Here is a 26,988-nt window from a genome sequence, read left to right on the forward strand (position 1 = left end):
TCCTTTGTGCTGGTAGGTAAAGCCAAAACTTTGCAGACACAAAACTCATTCTGCACTAATTTCCGGTCACTTAATCTGCAATTCTGAGTGCTTCTCCACAGCTGCAGATGAAGTCACCCAGGCACCTGAAGGCCCGTGTACTAATAAATTACCTATGATGGGTTTCGTAACAGGTATTCAATGAGACAGGAATAAACAACCCTCTTTGGATTGACCTCTGTTTAGCCCAGGTCCTCATCTTTAAATATGAGGCTATTGACACCAATGGAATGCAAGATTATTCCATATTTGTCAAATCTGATTTTAAAATTCAAGTAATCAAACTTACATTGCCCTTCTTGACAACTGTTCTTCCTATCACTGGCTGTCTGGAAGAGGACTATATACTGCCAGCAACCTCGTCTCCTCAGGCAACGTATACTTTCTTCTCATTTTTGAATGTCCTTTTAAACATGGAGCCAGGAGAGAGGACACAAAAAGCCCAGAGTATCAGGGAAAAGTGCCATCCCATAAGAACATGCTGCAAGATCCACTTCTTAAAAATAAAGGTGTAGCTCTTGAAGAGGCTGCACCCCTCCTGACAGGGGCATGGAGCTGACTGCAGGTCAGCCCTTAGGTATTGGACAGAGCTAGAGTTACATGAACTCTGAACAGAATGGAGTTTATTGGGACAAAAACTGAAATACTGTCATTTCAGCTTTTACTCTTATCTACTTTCTCATGATGTGAATCCACTTAACTTTTGGTGAGTTCTTTCTATTTGCAATTGTAGTCTACAGAAAAATACATATGATTAAAGAGCATTTCAAGTAATCATACCGTTACTGTATCAACACCTACCCTCCTTCTTCATTTATCAAAGTGATGTTCTCTCTATCTCCGCTGTAAACCTTGAATCACATTTCTAAACAAGAATATGCTAACATACCAACTTATACTTTGCCTGTTTCAGGAGAGCGGTGTTAAAGAACAGAAAACTAGCTAAGGCAACTCTGAAGAGAAAAGTTAGTAAGCAACAACAAGCTGGTTCCACGGCACTCACTCTGGCCACTCCTTCACAGCCAATACTGTGTAGTAGGCAGGGAGGAAATCCAACAGGCATAAAATAACAACCACTCTTAAAACAACTCTTACGTTGGAGGTAAAACCTGTTTCAAAAACAACAGAGCAGAGGGAAAGGGTGCAGTTTCCTGGACTCTAGATAGGAATTAAAAAATGTCTTAAGCATATTAAAACTTGAAAGGCTCCACTGTGCAAAACTTCTCACCTCTTTTAGTTGATCAGCACTTCCCCATGATGCTGAACGCTGATGTGATCTCTTTTCTGCTCCTTCTTCAGCCCAACAGCTAGGTGTCTAGAAGGGAAAAGAAAACCAAAAAAACCTTTTGGCACACATTACTGCTTTACTCTATCTGCAGTGTCAGAGTGCAGGCATTACACGTGAAAATAAACTTCAGGATCTGATAAGCAGCAGTAATAATCTCAATAAATAAAAAGAATATAGAAAACTAAGGCTTCATAAACTTGCATTTACCATGGAGCAGGGCAATGCACGTCACCGAAGAAGGAATCTGAGGCCCGACAATCAAAGAAAACCTTACCTGTCTACTCACATCTGCACTTTGGCATCCATTTCTAGTTTCCACTCAATGGACAGTTTGGAAAACCACCAGGTTAAAAAAAAAAGTTCAAACAGAGACCAAAAGCCAGGATTCACTCCTCCCACCTGTCTTCCTTAATCACTGGGCCAGTTAATCAATTCCTTCTTGCTAACGCTCACTTGATGCAGAGTTTGATACACTTTTTATTATTTTTGGGACCAACCTACATGAGCAGAACAGTGATGGGTAATCCTTTTCCAGCCCTGTCTGCAAGGCCAGAAGTTTGGACTGTCCTTGGATGCAGGATTTATGAAGTTAAACCCCAAAGACTGAGAAGGGTCTGTAAGCCAGATCTCCCAACTCCTGTGTTTATTTACCACAAGACTACTGGAAAAGTGAGGCTATCCACCAGCATTTCCAAACAAGAGTCACTGGCTGCCAGAGGAGCAATGGGGACATCTAAAATCCATGGACAGTTTGAGGTATGAACCATATAAAACTCAGGTCTACAGACACATATATAAATCTGTGAAAAGAAAAAACAAACAGGCTTTTTTTTTTTCAACAGTTCCTACTAGTATTAGCTGAATCTTTCACAATAAGGCTGCAAGAAATAAAACTGTAACAATGAAAATTATGAGAATTTGGCAGTGAGGTTTTCCAGGGAGGGGACCACTGCTGATACTTCACCACAGGAGACAGGACCCCAGCCCAGCAGGACACATAGGGCCTGGGATCCACCACCCCCTGGGACTTCCTCCTCCTGCATGGAAACCTTGTTCCTCCACAGCTACTCTTGCTTCCTCTCTAGGGTCTAGAAACTTCTGGAGCACCCACACACGTAGCAGACAGTGTTCTGCTCAGGAAGGAGGCTAGGCATCACCCTGGAGAACACCACAAAAACACCTGCAGCTCCTCTCCCTCACTACCCTGCAAAGGGAGGTGGAGGCAGCCCTCCAGCGCCAGCCACCCAAGCCAAGCACACCACACCAGGCACCTTTAAGCACTGAGCTGTAGTTTCAGAGCACAGGCTATACTTTAATAATCATTGCACTGCCATAGTATTAATATGGCCTACTGCCCAGCACCTCACTGCTAAGTGCTAGTACTTCATGTGCCAAGTCACTTTGTGTGCACAGGCCTACATACCCCTCCTGTGTTTTCCACCAGCCCTGCATTTCCCATGTGTTTGGTGAGGATTTTTCTCCATTATTTTTACACCACCAGGAATATTCCACCAAAGGCCCAGCAAGCTGCGTGAGCCATTAGAAAGCACAATGGAGAAAAATCAGTAATGAAGTTTTTGCTGCATGTTCCCAGAAAGGGAAAAACAAGTCTTCATAAAAGTTAGGGTTCTGCATATTTATTATATGACTCTCTTTGTGGGGGTCTGCAGAAGAGGCCAGAAGATAATGCAGTTATGAAAAAAAAAATATTAAGAGTGAAGTGTTAAACTAGCTATTTAACATATGGGATTCCTTCAGCCAAGCAACCCATGACTCTCCCCAACCAAAGCACAGCCTCTGCCACAGGCACACCACCTGTGTGTGCATTCGCTTGCTCTGCATTTTAGCAGAGCCATGTTCTAACCAAGTACTTGTTCTTGCAGACTGGGTACTTACCACCTCCCTGAATTCTGCCTCAAAGACATTGTATTGCTTTTGTTTTTTAAACACTGAACTGGCTTGCAGATTTGTGAACAACTAGAGAAAATGGGGAAAACTTGCTCCTTTTTCAAAATCATGGGCTTTCACAATCTATTACAATTTACTTTCCAGTTTAAATTGACTTTCTCTTAAAGTATTTTACTATATCCCAAATACAGCTGAAACCTCATACGAAACCAGAAAAAACATCAATGCAAAGGGAATTCTTCAAAAATTTATCTTCCAAAGAGTGTTTTCTGAGCACAACGCAGCTTCATAGCATGGAGGACTACTCCAGGACAAAGCAGAAACAGGCATTTCAGGTGCTTAAATATTTACCTGTAGTGCAGGAGGGTGTACCAAGGATCACTACAAGCTCACAGCCTTTCAACTACAGCTTAATAACCAGAACAGAGAAGACATGGAGCATCTAAAAAGCCAAAGTGAGTTTCTCAACAAAGAGAAGTAACTGTTACAAAAAACAAAACAAAAAAACCACCCAAAACCAAACCCACAAAATATATGTAGAAAGCAAGAGCTTGCCAGTATTTTTTAATAAGCACAGATATTGATAGCAAAGGCAAAAAACAAACTTATAGCAACACTCTGAAGAACTTCACCAACAGTATTGGTGACTGTTAGCAGAGAGATGGGAATCCTTAAAGCTTATCAAAGTATCAACTCTCTTCCACTCAAATACTATCTCCCTTGAGACAAGGATACATGATTGCTTTTAATCTCTGGTAAATTGAGTCAAGTCCCAGTCTTTCAAAATGTACATAAAAGTATCAGTATAGAGGGGGCATTTCAAAATGTACATAAAAGTATCAGTATAGAGGGGGCATGCTATTTGTGTCCCTCAATTTTATTTGCAGTATTAGATTACAAATACTATATGAGGTCCATAGCACAGTACTGGTCAGGCAATGTTACACTGAAGTGCTATTTATATTCAGATGGAAAGAAGAAAAAAAGGTTAAAAAATAACACAACATAAGCAGTTACTAGATTATTATAGCAAGCAGTCTTCTTCAAACCCTAGAAATTGCTGCTTATAATACACTGTAACCCACATATGACAAAAGTTTCAGGGTTGTAACCTAAAATGCTTACATCCAAGCAAAAGCTTTTTCAAAAAAAAAGGGGGGGCACAAAACCCAAACAAAAGAACTCCACACTTCTTATGTGCAAACAGAAACTCTACTTTTGTAAGCTTAGCTCATGTCTGAGCACCTCATATCTCACAAAGTTTGTAACTTACATCACAAATAAGATGGGGGTATACAGCACCCTTGACATGCCACATTTCATGAAAATTGTTTTCCCCTCTTTATTTACAACTTCTACAGAACAGGCTTATCCATGGAAGCCTTCATTTGAAGCGGCAAGTGTACTTCCCATGTGTTAAACATATTAAAAAAATAATGAAAGTTTAAAAAGTACCTCAGAACTGTATTTGAAGAAAAATTTCTGGATTACAATAAATGAAACCAAAGTTGCTGCACCTCAAGTCAAAAACTGCATTAAGAGAGGTCACAGGCACTATCTGTCAAACTGGTAATATTTCAGAGCCAAAACAAATTTACAGCATCACTTAAATATGAACTGAACTTCATGAAACTGAAGGATTATTCCTGCTACTCTATATTCAGAAACTAAGATTTTAAAAAATTTAGGAGAACCTTGAAAACATTAAGCAACACATGCTACAGTTTCAAGAGGAGGATCGCTGATATTTTGATATGTGAAGGTTCACGGTCCCAGTTTCAGTGGACACAATGCTTAAAGCATGTGCATGGGCTAGGACACGGTGAGAACACCACATCTGGTTGCTCTCTTCAGTCTTAATGTAAATCACAACTACCATTGTTCTAACTCACCCAACCTTACAGAGATTAGCATTTTTTCCAACACGTTTGGTAATTCTGCCTTGCTTTTCCACCCGTGTCAGGGATATACACCTACATTCTTTCCACTTCATTTAGATCAGAATGACTGCATGGAGTATCAACCTACCTAAATCTCAAATAAGACTGAATTACTCCAAATATCTCATATTTTATCGCCAGCTCTTCTCTCTAATTACTGTATCTAGCCTGCATTCCAGACTAACTACACTGGGGGATGGGTGCAAAGATTAAGGACATAAATCCATGTTTTACAGGGGAAGCAATAATGTTTTTTAAGAACTGCCACATTTAAAAGAAACGCAACGGCAGCACTAGAAGATAAAGTCTGATGACTTTTCAGATGTTTCTGAAGTATTCAAAGGCCCTGCAGAAATTTTACAGAAAGAAATAGCCTAAAGAGTTAGAGGTTAATTTGACTATAGGTGATGACTCCTTTTAAACATCAGACAGGCTAAGAAAAGTTAAGAACAATAAATTCATTGTTCTATGATGTGGTATCTCTTCCTCTTTGTCCCCTCCGTCCGAAGTGCATCATTAAAATATCCCATGAAAGCAACGATAACTAATACACCAATGAAAGAGCTTCATGTAATTGAGCCTCCTGGTTTATAATCTTAATTTTTAGGCAACAAAATTTCTACCCAAAATAAAACATTACTCAGGTGACTAATGACAGCCAACTACACTAAAGCCTTGACCCACACACAAGAAGAATAAAAACATACTTTAGCCAAGCATTCCAGTTTAATAGCTCTGCATTATTCTTTAGCTTAGAGAAAAGTAAAAATGCTGAAAGGCATTTTGCAAACTTTCTTCATTTCCATTCGTATAATACATACTTGCCATATACAATGAAAAAGGCATATCCAGGCATATTGGAATCCAGTTTAAGTTGTCAATGGGGAGTGGGGCGGGGGAGATCACTGATCCATACTCCACTTGGTCATTTGTTCTTTTCTTATTATTTGGATTGAGAAAGATTACATAGATGAACTTTAAATGGCAGTATCTTCGTTATGACATTAACATCATATGTTTATCCCTAACCTCACCTTCTTTTCAATTTTATAAATACCTTTTAAACTATTTAGTTACTACCAAATAATTACATTAATAACCTATTACTATTATCCAAATATTTCTGAAGATTCTGAGGTTAGGCATAACCATTTAACATTGAATTATTCCTTAGACTAAGAAGGGGAAAATACTTACATGTAGAATATGAAGGAGAAGTATACAAATTTGCTTCACCAGTGCTCCCAAGAGAGATGGAAAAAAGAGGGAAAGAAGCTATACTGTGTTTTAAATGGCCTTAACCAAAAGTTCAAATTTTACTGAAAAGGAGAGGGAAGCATCACAAAGGAGGAACCTGGGAAGGGGATCACAAAGTACATCAACGCGTATAACTTCCTATAATAGTAAAGTAAGTTTCCCTGCATTTCTGAAATCCTTAAAATGCTACTAAAAAAAATGGTGTACCTTTGATTATCCAAAACTTGCTAAAGATCAACTAGTTTTATGCATATGCACACATACACACGTGAACTTAAACACATGCAGAATTCTGAGAAATCTGGAATTGTATAAATGTCTCAGTGCAGACTGTCATAATATATTTTGCCAAAAGCAAACAGTAGTTCTCTTCAATGTTTTCAGTCTGAACACTTGAGGTGGTTAAGAGGGACACAGAAATATGAACTATAGTTCCTACTCTCCAAGATGCAACAGAAGCTAAAACAAACAAAATTCCATTTCCTCTGTTTAAGTAATAAGATATTATCGAACTCTTTTTCAAAAATCCTGGTTTAATTTTAGAGAAAGAAGAAACATTTGATTCATGTGCACTCTGTAGGTTCAAAGAACTTAAGTGGGAAACAAGGACTTGGAAAAAACTCATTAAAGGTTCATCTGATCCCAGTGAAGACCAGAATCTGACACCATTTTTTTTTTAATACAAGAATTCTAAGAAACTTGGAACAGCTATAATCACCACTTCCACACAACTGCACCAAATTTGCATTTAAATTAATGTTTAATTAGGGACAGAAAGTACCCTTGAAAGAGGAATAATTATTCCACCTACAATGTAAGTTATACTGACAGTACTGTTCATGAGTTTAGAAGTAAAACAAGATAATTTATTCTACAATGAAACATGCTCACACAAAAAAATCGGTTTATTGATTTTCATTATCTTGTTTTTATTTATTTTGTTTATCTTCCACTTGGCTAAACTAGCAAGTATTATTATTTTTACCTACTATAAATTATATGAACTCCCAGGAGCTAAACTGTTAGTTAGCCAACAAGCATGAAGTGGCAGAAGTACTTATGCTGGTGCTCGGGCAAAGAGCAAGGTTTTAATTTAATTTAACTTAATTTGCCAGACATGCATCCTATCAAAACTTGGAACTCATCTTTAGTTTTGAAATTAGACATATTTCAAACTATGCAGAGCTCCAACAGCAAAAAAAAAAAACCAACCATGCAACCAAAACATAACCCAAGTCAGTATTGTATGATCATCTACAAGTCTTCTCAGCAAACATTTAAGAAAAAAAAGGAATCTGCTGTGCCAATCACTATGCTTGTTACATTTTACATATTCATATAGACCCGTGTAGTCAAGACATAAGTTTTTCAACTCAAACACTGCAAAATGCTTGATTTTTGCATAATTTGAATAAAAAGACAGCTAATACAATTCCTTGTTAGAAGATATCCACAAAAATTCAAAGCATGAAACTTCCCTACCCTTATCCCTTTGAAACAATACTTGCAATGACAACAGTACTGCCTTTCCTCTCTGTTACATTTGATTATGCTGAAAAGGTGAAACATTTTTTTTTTCCTTCCTCCCTCAGCTTTGTTTCTGAATGAGGCAAAGGGTGGCAGCCAACGGGTCAAATAACCTAAACACTTACTTGAGCTCACTAGGAAAGCAACTTTATTGCCAAATGCTTGGAGCACAAATATTTACAGAACAAGTTTGTTTCTCTCTTCTGTAACTACTGAAAAGGTTTGTTGTGAATGTTTAAGTACTCTACATTTTCTATTCATAAGGGTATTTTCAAAGTTTGATATGGATATATGTTTTAAGAGAGGGGTTAAGAAATACATGCTACCAAAAATGTCCTGAATGGAAATTATGGTTTCAAAACAGAAAAAATGTTAAGGCATAGTATTACGAAAGGAAGGCACCTTGGAAGTAAATTCAGGATTAAGGGCTTTTTAAGTAGACCTTTCATGACAGTAAATATGACTGCTGCTTCTTTTTTGCTAAAACTGGCTGGCTGGTTTCAAAATGAATGAGTAGGACATGAAGACAGCATTCTCTAAAAAAGGTCCCACCAGAAGCTATAAAAGTTTCCTTGTTCATTTTTAATCATCAGATTCCCAAATTCATTCAATAGGATTTATGGAACATACAGACAAATTTTATTTTTTTCCCCCTAAGCGTTCTACATTTAAGCCATTCCACATCAGAGGACTTCCTGTGTGACGTTACAGTATATTTTAAAGAGATGTGGAAAATGATTTATACATTCTAACTTGTCCTGAGAAATTCATTATTACACAGAAGACTAAAACCTAGAATCAATTTAAAGAGCTGCTGCATTTGCTCTAACAATGGTGGCAGAATGGGTGACAAGCAGTTGCAAGTCAGTAGAAACTAACCAAAACCTATACACCTAAAAGCGAAGTTTTCTGAAGACAGAAAAATCCTTGATATTTTAAAGGTGTCATATGCATTGGGACAACATAAGCTTCCATTAAAAACAATTCTTAATGCAAAAGACAGTTATAAGCAAAAGGTAGGATGTCATTAAGTATCATTTTTCTTTGCAGGACACCCATGATAACAATGGACCTGAATCATAGCACAAAAGATAGAAAACTGATTTAACATCCATCCCTACATGGCCTGTAAATTGAAAATGCCACCAAAGATAGATAGTCTCTTCTAGTTTCCAACTGAGTTTAGTATACAAACTCAGATGACTTGCTCCATGCCCTAATAACACTATTGAAAAACCAAGAATTGAACCTCTTTGCTAATAATTTGGGGGTTTTAGAATTATGTATTTTTAACCTGTTTGATAGCGATCATCTTTGTGGGCAACAAGCTCCAACATGAGGAGGAAGCTGGCAAGAAACAATGTTCACCCGTCTTGCCAAAGAGCACTGGAGCACTATGAATGCCACAGCAGCCTACCTGCCAAAGGTTCCCGCTAAGGACAGAGCCCTGAGGAGGATCCAAGGGTATCACAAGGGTATCAGGCCATAAACAATCTCAGTAGCCTTCCCTTTGTAGCTGGTGGTAAGGCTCTTATTCTGATGTCTGGCTTCAAGAGGCAGCTCCTCCACAAAGCATTTCTATTTGTCTTTGTTGCTACCAAGCAGCAGAGGGGACATCTCAAAACCATATTGCATGCACACTCCCAGCTTCTTCTTGATTTCCCCTCTACTGACAAACTGATCAGCTCTTGACAGCAACCACTATCCTCCTCCCCACCCCAAATACACTTGAGACCTACAGATGACCATGATTTAGTAAAATCTTTAGCTTGTCAGCCACTGCTATTAAGGAATCTTTTTTTAAAATAGCACTCAGCACAATTTTGCATATAGCAGCTTCAAAATAAACCAGATACAAGGCTGAGATTGAAATCTGCTTATTTAGCTCCAACAAATCTGTCCACATACAGAAAATTATTTTTAACAACTGTTTTCTAACAACATAAAAATATTACCTGTTGCATACCATGTTACTGAATTGACACTGATTAAAAAAACCCACTACTGTACCCTACTTTTAGAGCTTCGTATTTGTAACAGAACTAAGTGAATCCACATTTCTTCAGAATTAAGTTGAGCTAAGATTCCAAATCAGGTGATAAAAGTATTATCAGGAAGACATCAATTATATGAAACATGTCTGTTGTCTTGTTTTACAGCTTTTACCTGAGTAGATTTATCTTTCATACATGAAGGGTAGTGTACATGGGGATCACGTGGCCACTGTCCTGTGAGGTAAGGTCCTGTTATTGTGTCCAAAGAAGAAGTTCGCCTTATGGTACCAGAAGTTCTGATTTGCTGGGATTTTGGCCTGTCCACTGTAGAAAACCAGAACAAAATCAACAAAAAGTCAGGCTAAATTTGATGTGAAATGTCAAAAGCTAGCTATGACACACAATGGCAAGAACACATCAGAAACCTTTGTCTAAATGCCAAGCTGAAAAGAATGCCATCACATCAAAGCAAGTAACATCAGACAAAGGAGGAAAAAAAAATACAAAAGGGAAAACTTAACAGTTACAGAAAACAACAAAGCTTAAAGTGTTCATATCTGCAAAAAACTGAGCTACTTAAGCAATATATTTTCATCAACAAAAAACATCAAGCAAATTTAAATACAGCGACGAGGCAACTCAGGAAAGCCAGGCATACAGAAATAAAAAATATAAGGAAATATAACACAGTAACAGTATTTGGTTACTTTTGGGGTTTTTTAAAGTCAGTTTGCTTAGCTTTCTAAACACTAAAACACAAATTGTGACAAAAATTAAGTCTTCTTAAGAAGATGCATATCTGATTTCTTGCTCTTGTGTACGTCATTCTGTATTATTTACAAGATCCCAATACAGGCCTTAGCAAGCTGAAAGCGTGTGACTATTTCCCTCTGACACGGCTCAGGTCAAGGCAGCTACCATGTTTGTCTTCACTCATCACTGCGCCTGCAATCTTTGACTCCTCCCTGTATTTCTCTCCCCATACACCTAGATCATGGAACACTTTTTCCTGTATTTCATTTGGAAAGCAGTGAGTAGGGTGATTCATGAGATTGATGTGGGAAAGAACAGTTTTACAGCATGCTCTCTGGATCATCTTACTTTGTCCTTTAGGCAAAATTACTTCACATACTCGTTCTCTAGACTTCACATAAGCCAACCTCAGGCCCTACATTACAACAATCGTCTACTTTACTCATCCCTGCTAAAAGAAGTTTGCAAGTGAGACTACTTTCAAGCTAGTCACATGCTATGCACTGATCTGAGCCACCAAAACCCAACTCACTGCTCAGAACTTGAGAGCAGACCTACTAGCACACTTCTGAGCCCAGACGTGGCCCACTGACCTCTACATGCATTTTCTTTTTGTATACCATCTGGAATTGCTGGATATCAAAAGTCAGGCTCCATCATCAATGTTTTACAAAGCATTCAGCACAATAATTAGGTTATAGCTTGCAATAATACAGCATGCTTATGGTATGATGTATAAACATGATAACATTAAACCAGACCATTTTAGAGAAATTTAGAACTGCTGAAACATATTAGCTGCTCATTAGGTGAAGAGTTCTAAATAATACTGGGAATTGGAAGCATGACAGTGTATAATACTGCCTTTGTTAGAATATAATTGTTTTGACTGCCTTATCTGTAAATCAAATCCCTGCAATTTCAAACAGATCTATCCTCATAGGATTCCAATTGTGACAAATTTACATTTAAGAAATATTTTTGCACTATTAAAAGTAAAGGAGCCTGAAATCCAAAATAAAGGTGACAAATTTTAAACATCAAACCAGTATTTACATTTGCACTGAAACACAAGTGTACCTTAAGGGTGCATGCATACCTACAAAACATTCTTCCAGCCTTCACTGTCATGCTATGGCACAAGGCTACTCTCTCATGTAGCCTGAGTTTTGAAAATTTCTCCAAAGGCTCTGTTCACTAAATATACGTATAACACAGAAAAAACTTATCAGGAATTTGTTAAATATGTAAGTAGCTAAGTATGTTCTTAAAAAAGAACTTTTACAACAAGTTAGACACCATGCAAAGACAAAGTGGTAAAACAATGTCTGAAAATGAGGACATAAGGACTAAGCATACTTTTGCAAACTTTAAATTTAAAAAGCCTGCTGCAAAACAACCCCAACAAAATACAAGCCCAAACCACACAAGTAAAATATATACAACCAGAGATTGAACTAAGGTCAGTGTCTTGTTCTACACTGAGAAGGCAGGCAACTGCAATCCCAACATTAATAACTCAACATAACTCCATTACAACTAACTACCACCAGAAGTTACTACATTTATATTTCTCCATGGCCATCTTGGAAGCAGACTGCAGGACACTGTCAAACCCTAAAGCCAAGAAAAAAAAAGTTCAAGATGCACTCTTGTAAGTCCATACTACTCTTCAGTACTTCTTTGAATTACAGAAAACAAACCACTCCTCAACTGCACAAACCAATCCAAGTTAATGCTAATTTCATGTCAACTCTATTCCATTGTTGTCTGCGCTCCTTCCACCTACTTGGAGCTGGCATGCTCACAGATGTGTGAACCCACCTAGCAGAGTGATTTACTGAGTTAAAGAAAATTAAAATGTACCCTCCAAAAGACATAAATACACGGTTTTCCTCATTACAGGCAGAACTGGCATAATATAATGGGCAGAAACAACCACAGGAGAGCCAGAGGGAACAGGGTTGTAGCAGTGTCAAGGTCTGTTCAGTAGCAATTTCTGCTCTCACCCTTTTATGATATATCCTTAGGTCATAAAAAATAAAAGAGAAAGGATTTGCAAGCATGAAAATTGAAGGAACTTTTTTACAAATTAGCATTTGACAAACTGTCTTGTACAGTAATATACTTAAAGATGACAGGATGCCACAGAGAGCAGCATTGAACTGGACCACAACATTGGTGGCTCAGATCAGCTTAAACAGTTTTCTAAATATTAAAACTGCTCTCAGGATTTCTTTCTTAATTTTGCTTTTCTCACCTCACTACTCCTCCGGTCCAAATCACTTTCTCCAGATGGAAACCTCATGCTCCAGTTTTCTCACAGAAGCAAAAGAAACAAAACAAAACAAAAAGAAGCAGCAAGTACCATCTGACATCTGAAGCATTGCAACAGCTCCTGAAGTTAGCCAACAGACTTCAGCATTCAGAAAGACTTCATCAATAGCCAGAAACTTCTAAAATTACAGACTGATTTTACCCAAGTTTCAGACTATACCTCATCTGACAATATCAAAGTGTATATGAATGGATTTTACTACAGCAGTAAGTCAAAATGATTGTTGTCTTCCTCAGAGATGTGTGACATACCTCACAAGGAGCTCAGCTCTACCTCCAGAACAAGTAAACTTAGCAACACAGCACTTAAGCAACCTGAAAAATTTAGCTAGAAATTACGAAAGCAAGATGTTATGCTCACAGGAAGCCAAAATACCTCATGTGTTATTTTAAATACACCAAGTTTTAATGACATGTATTTAAAGGCTATCGCTACACATTTCCAGATACAAATCATGTTACGCAAAATGACACAAGGGTCCATCTGAATACTACAGCTGGTGAAATTCGGCATGATCCTACCTCCCAGCAGGAATCAACTAAAATAAACTGCATGAAATCATGAAATTATGGTTCTGCATGCTGCATTGAGAGCCAAAAGAATTCTAGTTATACCACCTAGATTGACAGAAAAAAGGTTTCCATTCCTCTGCCAGCAAAATGTAATAAGGTAAGAGACTAACACATGACAGCTCTTTTGAAAAGGACATAGGGCTCAAACAAAACCATCTGCTACAACTCTAAAATGAAGAGATTGCCTTCCCATCCAACAGAGGCAGCTAACCTGCACATAATCTCAAAGCCATGTTCACAGTCCATTTTAGCTTAAATAATGCTTTCGGCCATGCGTGCAATGAGGAAAATCACCTGCAGCACAAGAGCAGAATTGACAGCTAGCATTGGTACCATTATAAAAACTGCTTCAGCTAAATCCACCAGAGCTCATCTGTCAGCATCTTTTCTTCACATCTCTCTTTCAGTCGTTAGCAGATGCAGTTCAAATTTGGCCAAAACTTTTCCATTCACATCCTTGCATGGATATATCCAGCTTTAAGAGGCTAAAATTATCAAGAGAACTTCTCAGATGACACAGATTCCTCTCGAGTTGAGTGAAAAACATGAAATAAAAATAAAATTCATTCTTTCCTAAAACTAGATTACAGTAGTAACTTCATTGTTTTTCTTGAAAGTTCATCTATAACTGAAACTCTTTACCCAAAACAGCCAAGTCATGACACCATAAAATATCAGCACTAAATTCCCCCACAAAGTTTCATGAAACATTGTCCTCAGTTCAGTTGCTGGCATCCTGCAGAATCTTCTGGTTCACCTTCAGAGCTACTAGTGAAATGAGACCCAAGCTTACATCTCATCTGTTCCTAAGAAATTTCAGATTTTACCCAGGAAATAAATACTAAATTCAAAAGAATTTTCTCCAAAAATACCAAAGACTCTTGAAAGGACTCACTTTGATGGATAACCTAGTCTGCCTAAGACTCTTTTCAAGAGTCCCAAAGTCAAAGTTCTAGTCTGGCTCAAAGGAGACACAGAATAGGTATCACATTATGAAGGAGTAACAGATATTTCTAGGACATTTCTACAACAGATTTACAACAATCTACAAAAACAATGATTCAGATGTGCCTATATCAATGTCTTAAATAAAGAAGTACATGGGAACGCAGCTTGGGAAATCATAAAATAGAAATGGAAAGCTGAATTTTAAGGAATGGTGACCCACGACGACTACTAAGAATGATGGCCCAGCACTTAGGTCATGGTTACCACAGCAGTAGCTGCTGCTACTTACTGCTCCATACGTATCTAGTCAAAAGTCCCCTCTTCTGTTACATCTTCTACAAGCACGGAAAGCAATACCTCTGCTCATGCTTGCTTCTGACAATGATCCTTTGAGTACTACAGAGGCAGACTTTCAGATACAAGAACAGTCTCTGAAGAGTCTGGTCAAGGGTTCGTTTGACTTTTTAAGCAAGTATATAGTGATATTGTACTGATTCCTGAATATGTATTTGATAGGTCTTTCCTGCTCTGATTATGTAGGTAGATGGCCAAACTGGTATATGTTTATTTTCAGAATCTGCCTCTGACTTTGTGAGGAAAAGGATGGAATAATGGGGATTTAGAAACCAGTCCAAAAAAATATTTCAGTCTTCATTCTCAAGACGGCTTTCCTCTTGTAATTGGAGCTAAAATCTCTTAAGAAAGAGATTAACAAGGGATTTGGGATCCCTAGAAGTTTTACTCCACAGGATAGATCTATTGGCCTAAAAGACACTTCTCAGTTGCCGGTGAGTGACGGACCTGTTTCTGACCCAATCTGCAAAGTGGCTGAATGACTGACTGCATCAACAGTTTAGAGCGGTACAGAACAACAAAGAGTATACTGTTTGCCATGTACTGTTCATACAAAACAACAAAAAACAGGATTTCAAATAGCAACATAAAACCCCCAACACCTTAATATGCAACTGAACAGGAAAAAATATGAAGTTACTGCACTTTTCCTTCAATAATTTCAAATTAAACAGGTTAATAACTTTAACCAAAGCAAAATACTAGCTTTTCCAAACACTTAAAATGCAGTTCAGTGTTTTGCTACTAAAAGGATATTTCTAAGAGTACATAATAAGAGACAGTCATTTTAAGTTACCTTCTGACAGATCTCTAAAAATACTGTATGTTCAGTTCCATAAATCATGTCTTCATTATGTGCACCACACTGTTGTATCAATTTCAGAAATTATTCCCAAGTTTCAGTTTTTAGAAATCAAGACAGAGGATGACTAAAAATGAAAGGGGGTGTGTGTGTGACATTCTGAAGTAACTACTCTGATCAGACTGACAATCGACTCTAATTTCTTCTCATTATCCATTAACACTGAAGTGACCAACAAAAAGGCACGGAACAGCCTAACCAAGGCTCCAACAACCAAACTGAACAAGCAGTAAGCAGCCCACTTCATGAGATCTGAAATCTTTCCAGAGACCCAGGTCCGTGAATGTGCTTTCTACACCCAAGATTCTTCAGGGGAGGAAGAAGGGACAGGGAAGAGGGGAAAGAGTCTTCTACATGGGTCATATTACAGTCTGGTAGTCAGGGCAAATTCAGTTTTGTACCTGACGAGGCTTACGAGAACTAAACTGCATGAGACAGCAAGTCTATGAATACAAGAGGTAGCCTGTACTGGGGAAACAAATCGTAATGGAAACGTGTTGCTTGCTCTTTCCAAGGGAAACTGTAGACAAAGACCCACAGTAAGAGGTTTGAGTATCAACCGTACTGAGTTATCTTTTATAGCCATGACTAAGCCATCTAGAAGGGGAAGAGGTCTTCTGATTAGTCACTGAATCCAACAGGTAGATCAAGGCATTGCCTTCCATCAAGGAGGTTTTATGCATGACTCATCAAGGACATACAGCTCTACTCACCTAACTGCACAGGAACACACTGCACTGGGCTAGGCTACAGATATGCGGACGAACAGATCAATTAATCTGTAGGCACAAGAATTTCATTGAACGTACAGTTGACTCAAAATCTTGGTTGCCTATGCATAAATGTTGAAACACCTTCTCTGCCTCACACCCCTATTCCACCAAACTGCAGGTCAAGTAAAATGTGACTACACGTATCTTTCAGAAGTCAGATTTTGTTCAGAGCAAAACTCTCCTGCTTAAAATCAACATTATCCTTGGAGATCAAGCATAGAAAGAATGCTCTAATCTCAGTAAGAAAAGTAAACAAACTATAAGGAATAAAGTTTCAGCCCTCTAAAGCTAATTTATTCTTCTAACAAAGATTACTGCTGGCATGTATAGGACCTATATACAAAAGATGAAGCATTCAGTATCACAAAAGCCTGCTTTGTTAACAGATGTAACCTACACGTTTGCACTCTAACAGGACACCAGGTAGGTAAAACACTAATTCCAAACCTTTCAGATTTTTACGTAGTTTACATTTTTAAAATATATTTTTCTTTTTAAGGTTATTATTTCAAACTTACACAAATACCTAAACTTAGTATCATTTAATAAAAGTATCTAAAAAAATCTTCCTACTTTAAAAAGTTAAAACAAAATTGATTGGAGCACAGCAGCTAAATACTTCGGAAAAAGAGCACATTGAAACACACAACTATCCACTGACTCTCGTGTACTCCTGCAGGTACAGAGAATTTTCTTCATTTTAGTTCATTAATTTATATCTGTTGAATGATAAATTTATCCAATATTCAAAAATTAACTGGGAGAAAAAAAATGCACTAAAGCTGTTGGGTTTTTTTCTTCCAGTATATTAATAATTAAAATCTTGAAGGAAAAAACCTTAAAAAATCAGAAGGTATGATTGACCATTTTCACAATCAAAATACACAAAGAACTGTAACCAATGCACAGTGGGCGACTATACGATGCCATTGTAACAATCATCAATGACCAGAGACAGAAAGCACTCTCCTAAATAGAGCTAATTATATTAAACAACAATTTTTATTTCTGAAAAAAAAACAAACCTGAAAAATAGAAATGTAAAACAAGATTAAATCTGATTTTTTAAATCAGGCTGCTGAACTTTGCTGATTAAATACATCATCTTTTCATTATCAGTTAAGTCACAGAAACAAAGGACTAGAAACAACTTCCTAAATCAGGAGCTGAGTTCTCAGCCATCACTGACAAAACATACATAATCACTTAAAAACATATGACAAACTAGTCTTACAGCACCTGAGTATTCTGGCCGCATGATTCCTACTGGAAAAATGATACAGGAAGATTTTTTTTTTTCTGATAGATTCAAGTTTTCCGTATAAACTTTCCCATTGTCAAATCAATCCACCCATTCACGTCCTAACACTAACTTACAGTTCTTCCTTCCCACCTCTCCACTGCTTTTCCTGCTCACCTGGATTCAAGCAAAGCAACTGTATTTTTATTCAGTAATTTTTTATTTTTATCATTGCATGGTTAAACCCCTAACCTAGCAGTTGTCCTCTGAATTTGCTTCAGCTTGATTCTGCCTTTCTTAAACCGTGGAGCACCAAAGCCGCAGTATCCCAGCTGATGCCTCAGCAGGCCCCTGTGTGGCAAGTTGCTCATTTGTGCAAGACCTGACCTGTGCCCAGTACTTATTCAGTCACTTCATGTGGGCAGTTTAGAGATCCCACCATCACCCAACTCTACCCTCCAGCATTTTGAAATTACATGCTCCCCCCTTACAGCAAAAGATATTCTGCTCAAGTACAACCTCACATACATAAACCTCCATTTTTTATTATTTCAATTCCCAAGGTCCTTCAACTCTTCTTGCATAATCTTCCTGCATACTTATTAAACCTCTCAAAATTCATCAACTGTTTCATCACCCTAATTTTCAAATTTGCCTAAGCAGATAAAATCTACTTCCCACCTAGAAAATCGGTTCTCTTATCAAAACCATCAGGTTAGAATGACACAATCTGGAAAGCTCATTTTGCACTTTAACATTTCTCCCTGCTTTCCACCATCCCTTAGAATTTCTTTCAAAGTTTCACCTATAGCTTAAGTTAGACGAATAGATCTCTATATTATGAACTAGACTCAACATTTTTCACCTTTCAAAAGCATCAGCATCCTATCTACTATACTTGGGGATCTAATCTCAATTGGCGTCACCATTCAGGAGCTCACCTTAGAAATCTGAAGGCAAGCATGAACTTCTGAGTAGGCTTTTCTAGAATCCCACAATGAAGATCACTGAATTGACTTTATTAAAATATGCAATCTGTATTTATTCTAGTCTTGGTAATTCCCAACTACAAATTACCCTCTCCATTATTATTTTTTTAATCTTCCTGGGTTAAAAAAGTTACTATCCTTATTGAAAGCTGATACTTCATCCCAGTGAGCACAAAGCATTGAATAATTATCTGTGCCGTTTCCCCTGAGATTTTTGCACTACTCCTTGGACTTGATTTTGAAACCATACATCCCAGCATATCAGCCTCATATCATGCTTAATCTCTTTTTTCTTGGTACCAAATGGCTGCAACTACTTTTTCCTTATTTTTCTGTTTGTGTGTTTTTATTGTCTGTCTTAAAACATGCAAAATCTAAGTTTGTTCAGGTTTTAACAATTCTCAGCTAAGATTCACTTTTTTATTGATAATGTGACTTTTTTTTTTTAGTTTTTCCTGCTGTTTCTTGCGGGCTTACTGCTTATTCCTAACAGCCTTTCTGAGACATGTCCACGAAATCAGATCACATCCTTGAGTTTTTCTCATGTCTGAAAGATTCCAATAGTGTTAACATTTTTCATTAAAACAGATTCTCTCCATGTTCAAGTCAGAGAAACCCTGTTTAGCCAAGTTATCAAACTATTTCCTTCTAAAATCTGACACTTTACTTTGGATTTAAAAATTTTAGAACATACTTCTATGTAGGATTTTCTGCTTTGCTGTATATGCATGTAAACTTGCATGATTAAAAAAGGCCTAGCTGTATAAAACATGTAATATTTATCGTATATACAGTGCCAGCACACCCATTTCTTCTGCTTCCCCCAAATTTTGAGTTGTCAGACTTGGTAATAACCTCCAATGTGGCCGAACTCAGTTATTACTATAATTCTTGCAGTCAAGAGATTTCCCTGCATCCTCCAACTTCATATTAAAGGTTACACACACCACTAAATAAAATCGCAAGAGACTGATCATCTTTATAGGCTAACTCTTTCTTTGGAATAAATTCAGGTAGATGTACACAACAGTTTCAAAAATTAGTATTTTAACCAAAATATAGACTACACACTTCAGTACAACTTGGTTCGAAAGCATGAGCATCTCTCTCTCTACAGTAATGCCCAAAAGTTATTTGGATCTTCAGTGTGGACAACCTCTCCAGTTGAGTAAGTGTCTCCGGTCATTTCCTTGTATGGATGCTTCTCAAATACACAATACTTTTAAACACGCATGAGTTAATTACATTTCTGCCCATGAGAAATTCTTCCCTTTCAGATTAGGACTACTTCTGTTCCCCTTGAAAAGAACATCAAGTATTTCAAATGTATTTTATGGTTTCTTTGTGGGGGAAGAAAACATTGCAAAGATTATTATCCAGGGCAGGGTATCTGGTACAACAAGGGAGCCACTGAAGGTGAAATACCACAGAAATCAGAGTACAAGAGAAAGGATGAGTAAGGGTATTCCCCTATCAATTGCCACAATAAGCAAACACAGCTAACAGTTAAGAATGAAAATTTTAAGGCCTTGAACAGATATTTACTTCTGTGAAGACAGCTTCCCCTTTAACCTGGCAGCTTCCCAAGTACTGTGGAAACGCAAGTCTCATACTGCATTCTTCAGCAGTTAGTATTTTTAGAGTCGCACTGTTCAAAACCTGTTCTAGGACACTCAGCATAAATCTGGGTTCAATTTTAGTGAGCAAGTCAACTCTCCCATTACTTTGAAAAACAGAAAGTGAAGGTATCATGTATAACAAAGATTTTTTAATAATAATACATGACATACTGGATATGGAGGTATAACACCTAACTGCACAGAGTCAACACTGCAAAGCCACTTTGGTTTTGCAATGTACTTTCCCATGGCTCCAGACTCCAGAAAGACTGATTAGCTAACACGTGGGTGTAGTTGGGTCTGCATGGCAAGGTTTTGGTAGCAGGAGGGCTACAAGGGTGGCTTCTGTGAGAAGATGCCAGAAGCTTCCCCCATGCCCAATGGAGCCAATGCCAGCCGGCTCCAAGATGGACCCACCGCTGCTCAAGGCTGAGCTAATCAGCAATGGTGGTAGCACCTCTGGGACAGCGTGTTTAAGAAGGGGGAATAAAAAATACTTGTGCCAGCAGGAGAGACAAGTGAGACTATGTGAGAGCAACAGCTCTGCAGACACCAAGGCCAGAGGAAAAGCAGGGGCAAGAGGAGCTCCAGGTGCCGGAGCAGAGATTCCCCAGTAGCTCCTGGTGAAGCTCATGGTGAGGCCTGCAGCCCCGGGAGATCCATGGTGGAGCAGATCTCCACCTGCAGCCTGTGGAGAACTCCACACCAGAGCAGGTGGGTGCCCAAAGGAGGCTGTGACCTGTAGGAAGCCCACACTGGAACAAGTTTGCTGGCAGGATTTGTGACCCCCTGGGGGACCCACACTAGATTAGTCTGTTCCTGAAGGACAGCACTCCATGGAAGGGATCCATGCTGGAGCAGTCTGTGAAGAACTGCAGCCCATGGGAAGTTTGTGGAGGGACTGTCCCCCATGAGAGGGACCCCGCAATGGAGCAGGGGAAGAGTGTGAGGAGGAAGGAGTGGCAGAAACAACATATGATGAACTGACCACAACTCCCATCCCCTGTCCCCCTGTGCTGCTCAGGGGGAGGAGGCAGAGAAAGTCTAGAGTGAAATGAAGCCCAGGAAGAAGGGAGGGGTGGGGGGGAAGGTGTTTTCTCTGATTTGAATGGCAATAAATTAAACTAATTTCCCTAACTCGTCTGTTTTGCCCATGACAGCAATAAGTGAATGACTCCCCCCATTCTTATCCTGACCCACAAGCCCTTCATTGTATTTCTCTCCCCTGTCTGGCTGAGGGGGCAGTGATAGAGCAGCTTTGGTGGGCACCTGGCATCCAGCCAGGGTCAAACCACCACAGCGGTGCTGAATTTAAACTGACTCCATGTGCAAGAACTGCACTCACCAAACCCTTCCAGAGCACAGACCACACCACACCGATACCTGCTATAATCATCAGCTTCTTCTAGTCCTGCTTGGCTCATGAACTCTGCCACGATGTGCAGAGGACATGGTAGTGTAACCATGTCAAATACCTACAGAGACCCATAGGTCTTGTAAAGCTACTTACTGGCTCCTCCACGCTATGTGCCTCAGTGGCCTGAGTTCTGAGAACACAGTGCAAAATTTTCAAGGTTTATCCAGCAACATTTCTGATCCAGCATGGGTACAAGCACTTCATCTAATGAGACCAACCGTACTGCTATCCCTGCAAACTGTATGTTCATAAACCTGGGCATTTCTGTCACTTCCAAGTAGTTAATGGCTGACTGCATCTCATACTTTGAGGGAGTGGGCTTTGTGTTTACAGGCTAATTTCTGCAGACCAGAATTAATAGAATTATCTAGTGACAGAGTACTGAATAACCAGAATTTGTTTTCTGGTAAGAACACATTATTTCCATATCAGTTTGGTTCCCAAATGCTGACAGTTGTCAACAGATTAGTAGTGGTTTGGGGTTTTTGTTGTTGTTGTGTGCTTTGGTTTGGGTTTGTTTGGTGGTTTTTTTAGTACTGTAGCCTAAGCACCTTTATTAAAATGTTTAGTTTTTTCTAACAATGAAGCCTTCTTTAAAAACGTAGATATGCAGGTAATCCAGCTAGCCAACTTTCACGAAGTGTTTCTATGTCCAGAATAGGCACTATACACCAGAGATTAAAAGGCACAAAACATAAGAATACCCGTTTTGCTATACATTTAAATCTGTTCAGAACCGAGTGGGTACTGTTACATAAAACATTTCCAATAGAGATTTATAAACTAAAAAAACTTAAATTCATATAGTTACAGAAATTAATTTCAAGTTTGTAGTATGAATAGCAGTGATCCTGTAATGACTTGTCAAGCCACTTGGATATGAGTGTTAATTCCTGAAATTCAGAAGTGTGTCTACAACTAATCTCCTTGCTTAATGCCTGTGGTGAGAGTTCAGGAAAGGAAGATGAAACTAACCTTGTTCAAACAGGTGACTTGCACTGTTCAGGGAATGGGACACTTAAAAATTATTATTCCAGTTCAGACTAAACCCAGGCAGGGTACGAAGAGAGTATTCTATAGTGGATTTTAGATTATTCAAAAAACATGACGGAACTGCTATTGTACTGTTCTTAGTCACCACTTTTATGAGCAAAACAAGACACATTCTTCCTAAAGAGGAAACAAAGCGAGTATTTTGGGTAGAACTAGTTTCAGGTTGTGCAAAACAAGTGGCATATAAGAACCAGTGCTGTTAATCACTCATTTGTATTTGCTTCAGAGAATAATACTCACTGCTAACAGCTACTCCTCAATTTAACAGTAGCAGCAGTAAAAGTTAAATCCTTATAAACACCAACATCTGTGTCATTGTTTATTGTTAGGGCACATGCAACACTAAATAAGGTCTAACTAATAGAGCATTCTGCATTAAGGTTTCAAAATCCAAGCTTGTAACATTTTATAATACATACTTCCTGGTAGGTTGTCTTTAAAGCAGCAATATCTAATATGGAAAGCTAATTAAGAGCTCTACTACTACAAAAAATTAAAACTTCCCCTCAAAACCATCTTCCATTGACCTAACACCAACTGGTTAGGTTAACCCCCATTTACAAGTTGTGCAGAAAACAGTTACTGCTTGAGTGTAGACACCCACACCTTCTGTGTTACCCCACCCCGTCAGAGAAAGCTAATCTGTTTTTAACGGCGTGACAGTCAACAGTTTGGTAGGACACAGCAGCAGCAGCAGCTAGTAAGAAGTGGTGCAGACACCAAAGGAGCAGGGAAGGTGCAGAGCGGAAAGAACAGGACCAGGGCAGAGGCAGTACTACAGTGCCAGAGAGAGCAGGCCCAGTGTACTCCCCAGCACAGCCCCACGTGGCCTCCTGGGTTTCCATCCCTGACAGACTTCCAGTAGCTACATGCCCTCTTCTCTCTTACCAACAGCAGTAGACATAGTCTGAGCAGAGTCATCACCACACAGTCCAAGGGGACCATGTAAGGGAACAGCTCTGGCCCCTGGTGCATATTCACACAGCTGGGATTGCTGGGAAGGGCTCCTGACAGAGCATGTATTTCAGTTTCAGCCATGAATGTTTCCATGGACAAGGTCATCCTTCAGAAAAATAAGAGTTGGAAAGCCTGGCCTGCCCTTCGAAAGGATTGGTATTACACACTGTATCTTGATACTCTGTGTAGTATCCATACTGCAGAAGTCTCAAATTGTGATCCCTTTCAGTACCCACCAGCTACTTGCAAGCTTTAGGACTTAATTCCCATTTCAAAAATAGTCATAATACAAATTAGTGGTGGTGAACTTGAGCCGAATCAGGAGGGGGAAAATGAAGAACATAACTGAAAAACCATCTAATTTGGGAGAATAGGTAAATACACACTCAAAATGTAAGCATTAGATTAAGTATAAACACCTACTTTCCTACACTCTAATCTCTGATTCTCCTCATTCTGCAATTGCCCACACCTTAAAAATGGTGACATGAGGGAAAGGCGATAATCTCAGGCTGACAAGTCACTGTGGATGTACCCCTTCCGATGATGAGATGTAAATATTATTTTATTTGCCTGAAAATGCCTTAAGCCATTGTTTAGGCACTACAGGTTTACATGGGAGACTGCACTGAGAGAACTCAATGCATTTAAATATTAACATTAAAGCAAGATCATTAACACAGTTAACTATCTCAAGTCTTGAGCAAAGTTTTCTAGTTCTGCATTTTTACTACAGTCCTTTGTTTCATCAATAAAAGATGTTTTTTGTAAAAAATCTAGTTGATATTTAAACCCTACTATATTACCATTTTTCCTGAATATATGCTAAATCCATGGAAAACTATCTTGTCAAGTGCTGGCAGCATTTTTCTCCACTTAAGATCTTGCCAACCAATTTAATAAAGAAACTTTCATTTATCACTGGGGGGGGGATGACACGGGACACAAACACTATTACCTTCTTCAGATTAAAATAGTTACCTAATTAAGACCCCATTAAAAAAAGTCTTTCAAGTAATTACTTAAACTGAAATGTTCATGAGCATACACTTGATTTCCAATAGGTTTTGCATTGTTACAGCTCTTGCTTTCAAGTTGAGGTTGAACTGAAATTCCAGAATTACTGCATCAGTTTTGTGGTTTTTTTCATTATATCTACAGTAGTAACATAAAGCCCATTTTAAAAATAACTAGCTTTCCACTGTGAATTTTAGCAACTCATTATGTATCAGTATATACTTGGCAAACACTGAGTTTTTCGTAAGAATCCAAGACACATTCCCTTGATCTACCCTCACTGCATTTTAAGATACACTTCAAGAACCTCTATTCACCCCACCACCATGGGAAAGAAATGGACAAAACACAGGAACCATGAATTTCAGAAACCAAATTTCAGTATCAGCCACTGTTTTACTATGCATGAATGCTGGCAAGCAACTTCAGTTTAGCCATATGTAACACTAACACTTGCTTACATCCAAAGAATAAGAATTAAAGATCAGGCAGTTATTTTAAACAGAGATATATGTATACTTTATAAGTTATTTTTTCCATGGGGCAGGGGGGTGCTTTCTTAATAGCTAATGCCTTGCTATTAAGATTCAATGGAGAAAATACCTGTTTTTCTTTCCTGCAGTTGTTTTAACACCCGATAGAAATTCAATTAATTTGTCTTACAAAACATTAATGACATCTAACATACTATTCTCATTTACAGTGATGTTAAAGCTTGTAACTAAAAAGCCTTTGAGTTCCAGACAACTGATTCAAATTTAACCAACGCTTATTTTCTCCGTATTATATTCCAATGAAAGCTATTTTGGGAAGAGAGAGGGACAAAGCTGGAGCAAAACTGTTTTGGCCATACAATTATGGGAATACTGCTATTATTCAAGTATCAGGAAATAGGAAGCGTCACAAAAATTACTTCCTTACCTACATTTGTTAGAAATAAAGGAAAGATTTTCTTGCTCTGATATAAATGCTTATGATGTCAAAATATTGGATGGCTTGAATCCAGGATATTAAAATAGTTCTGCCTTTTGAAGTCTGAATTTTGTTTTTTTTTTAAATACTGATACCCTTTACAAGTCTAGAGATCAGCAATATTGCCTGTCTTACTCCACTCCTCTATTAGCCTTTTATCTACTAGCGTAACAACAGGTATATATACTTACTACTCAGAACTGGGTTACACAATTGTTTTGCCTCTTTTAATTCCTTTCTCTTACTAATGTTGGCAACACTTCAGGAGCTATTTTGGGAAGCAAAAGATATTGGGAACCCTTAACAGCCAAATTGATTACAGTATTTTTCAGATGTCCTTAAAAACTAACCTTTGCTTCCAAAATTCGATATGGAAGTAAGCTTGTACTATAAACTATGTAAGTGAAAGTTAGAAAAATATGGGGCATAATATTGCAGTACCACCAGAGTTAACACTAAACAAATTAAAGCATTTTATGACAGCAATACTGAGCCTGAAACATACAGAAGTCATTTACACCTTCTTGAAGACAAAACATCACACACCATGTGAAAAAACAAACTGAACAGGAAACCCACTCATACTTACACAATCCACTTTAGCTAATAACAGAAACTACTGATTTCATTCAGGTAAGGCAAAAAAGAACAACTTGCTCTTTTTCTGTAAAACATAAGTGTTCACTAGCAAGTTAACATGTTTTGTTTGACCTGTCCATGGGGTTTTTTTTGGATTATTGAATGCCCTTTGTCATAAACCATGCAGCTTCACATTCTGTTGACAGTATGTTTATGTTATCAGAGATGTATCAGTTATATTCCCTCTAAAAAAAACATGCATTGTTACATTTAACCAGACACTTTTTACATTGCCAACTCTACAAAACATGAATACAGGCTATAAAAATGTATCTACTAGTAAGGAATAAACACATTTTAAAAAGAGGAAAGGAGAAGACTCACACATTGCAGGTTTATCCTACAGTATCAGAAGTTTTTTCCCCTCTTTTTTCCTTTTTTAGCACCTTGAAATTGGTATATAGCATTCATGATTTCTCATTCATGCAGTACCAATCCTAACTAAATACAAATATTGGCACCTATGGTTTCCTAACAACTACAAATCTCCAAATTTGCCTAAAGAAAACATCATCAAATTCTTGAAAGTTTC

The 26,988-nt window shown here is 38.2% G+C and overlaps 1 protein-coding gene across 4 annotated transcripts in view; it reads right to left on the minus strand.

The window, feature by feature from the left end:
• GLCCI1 (glucocorticoid induced 1) overlaps nucleotides 1-26,988 on the minus strand; it is a 58,385-nt gene that overhangs the window by 27,217 nt on the left and 4,180 nt on the right. For all 4 annotated transcript variants that reach the window (XM_056338752.1, XM_056338753.1, XM_056338750.1 and 1 more), the window contains exons 2-3: nucleotides 10,126-10,277; nucleotides 1,268-1,354 (exon numbers count right to left, since the gene is read on the minus strand). In XM_056338752.1, coding sequence (XP_056194727.1) covers nucleotides 1,268-1,354; nucleotides 10,126-10,277 — 239 coding nt within the window. The remainder of the gene's footprint in view (nucleotides 1-1,267; nucleotides 1,355-10,125; nucleotides 10,278-26,988) is intronic.

The sequence above is a fragment of the Falco biarmicus genome, chromosome 4 (genome assembly GCF_023638135.1).
Source record: "Falco biarmicus isolate bFalBia1 chromosome 4, bFalBia1.pri, whole genome shotgun sequence".
Taxonomy (NCBI): Eukaryota; Metazoa; Chordata; class Aves; order Falconiformes; family Falconidae; genus Falco; species Falco biarmicus.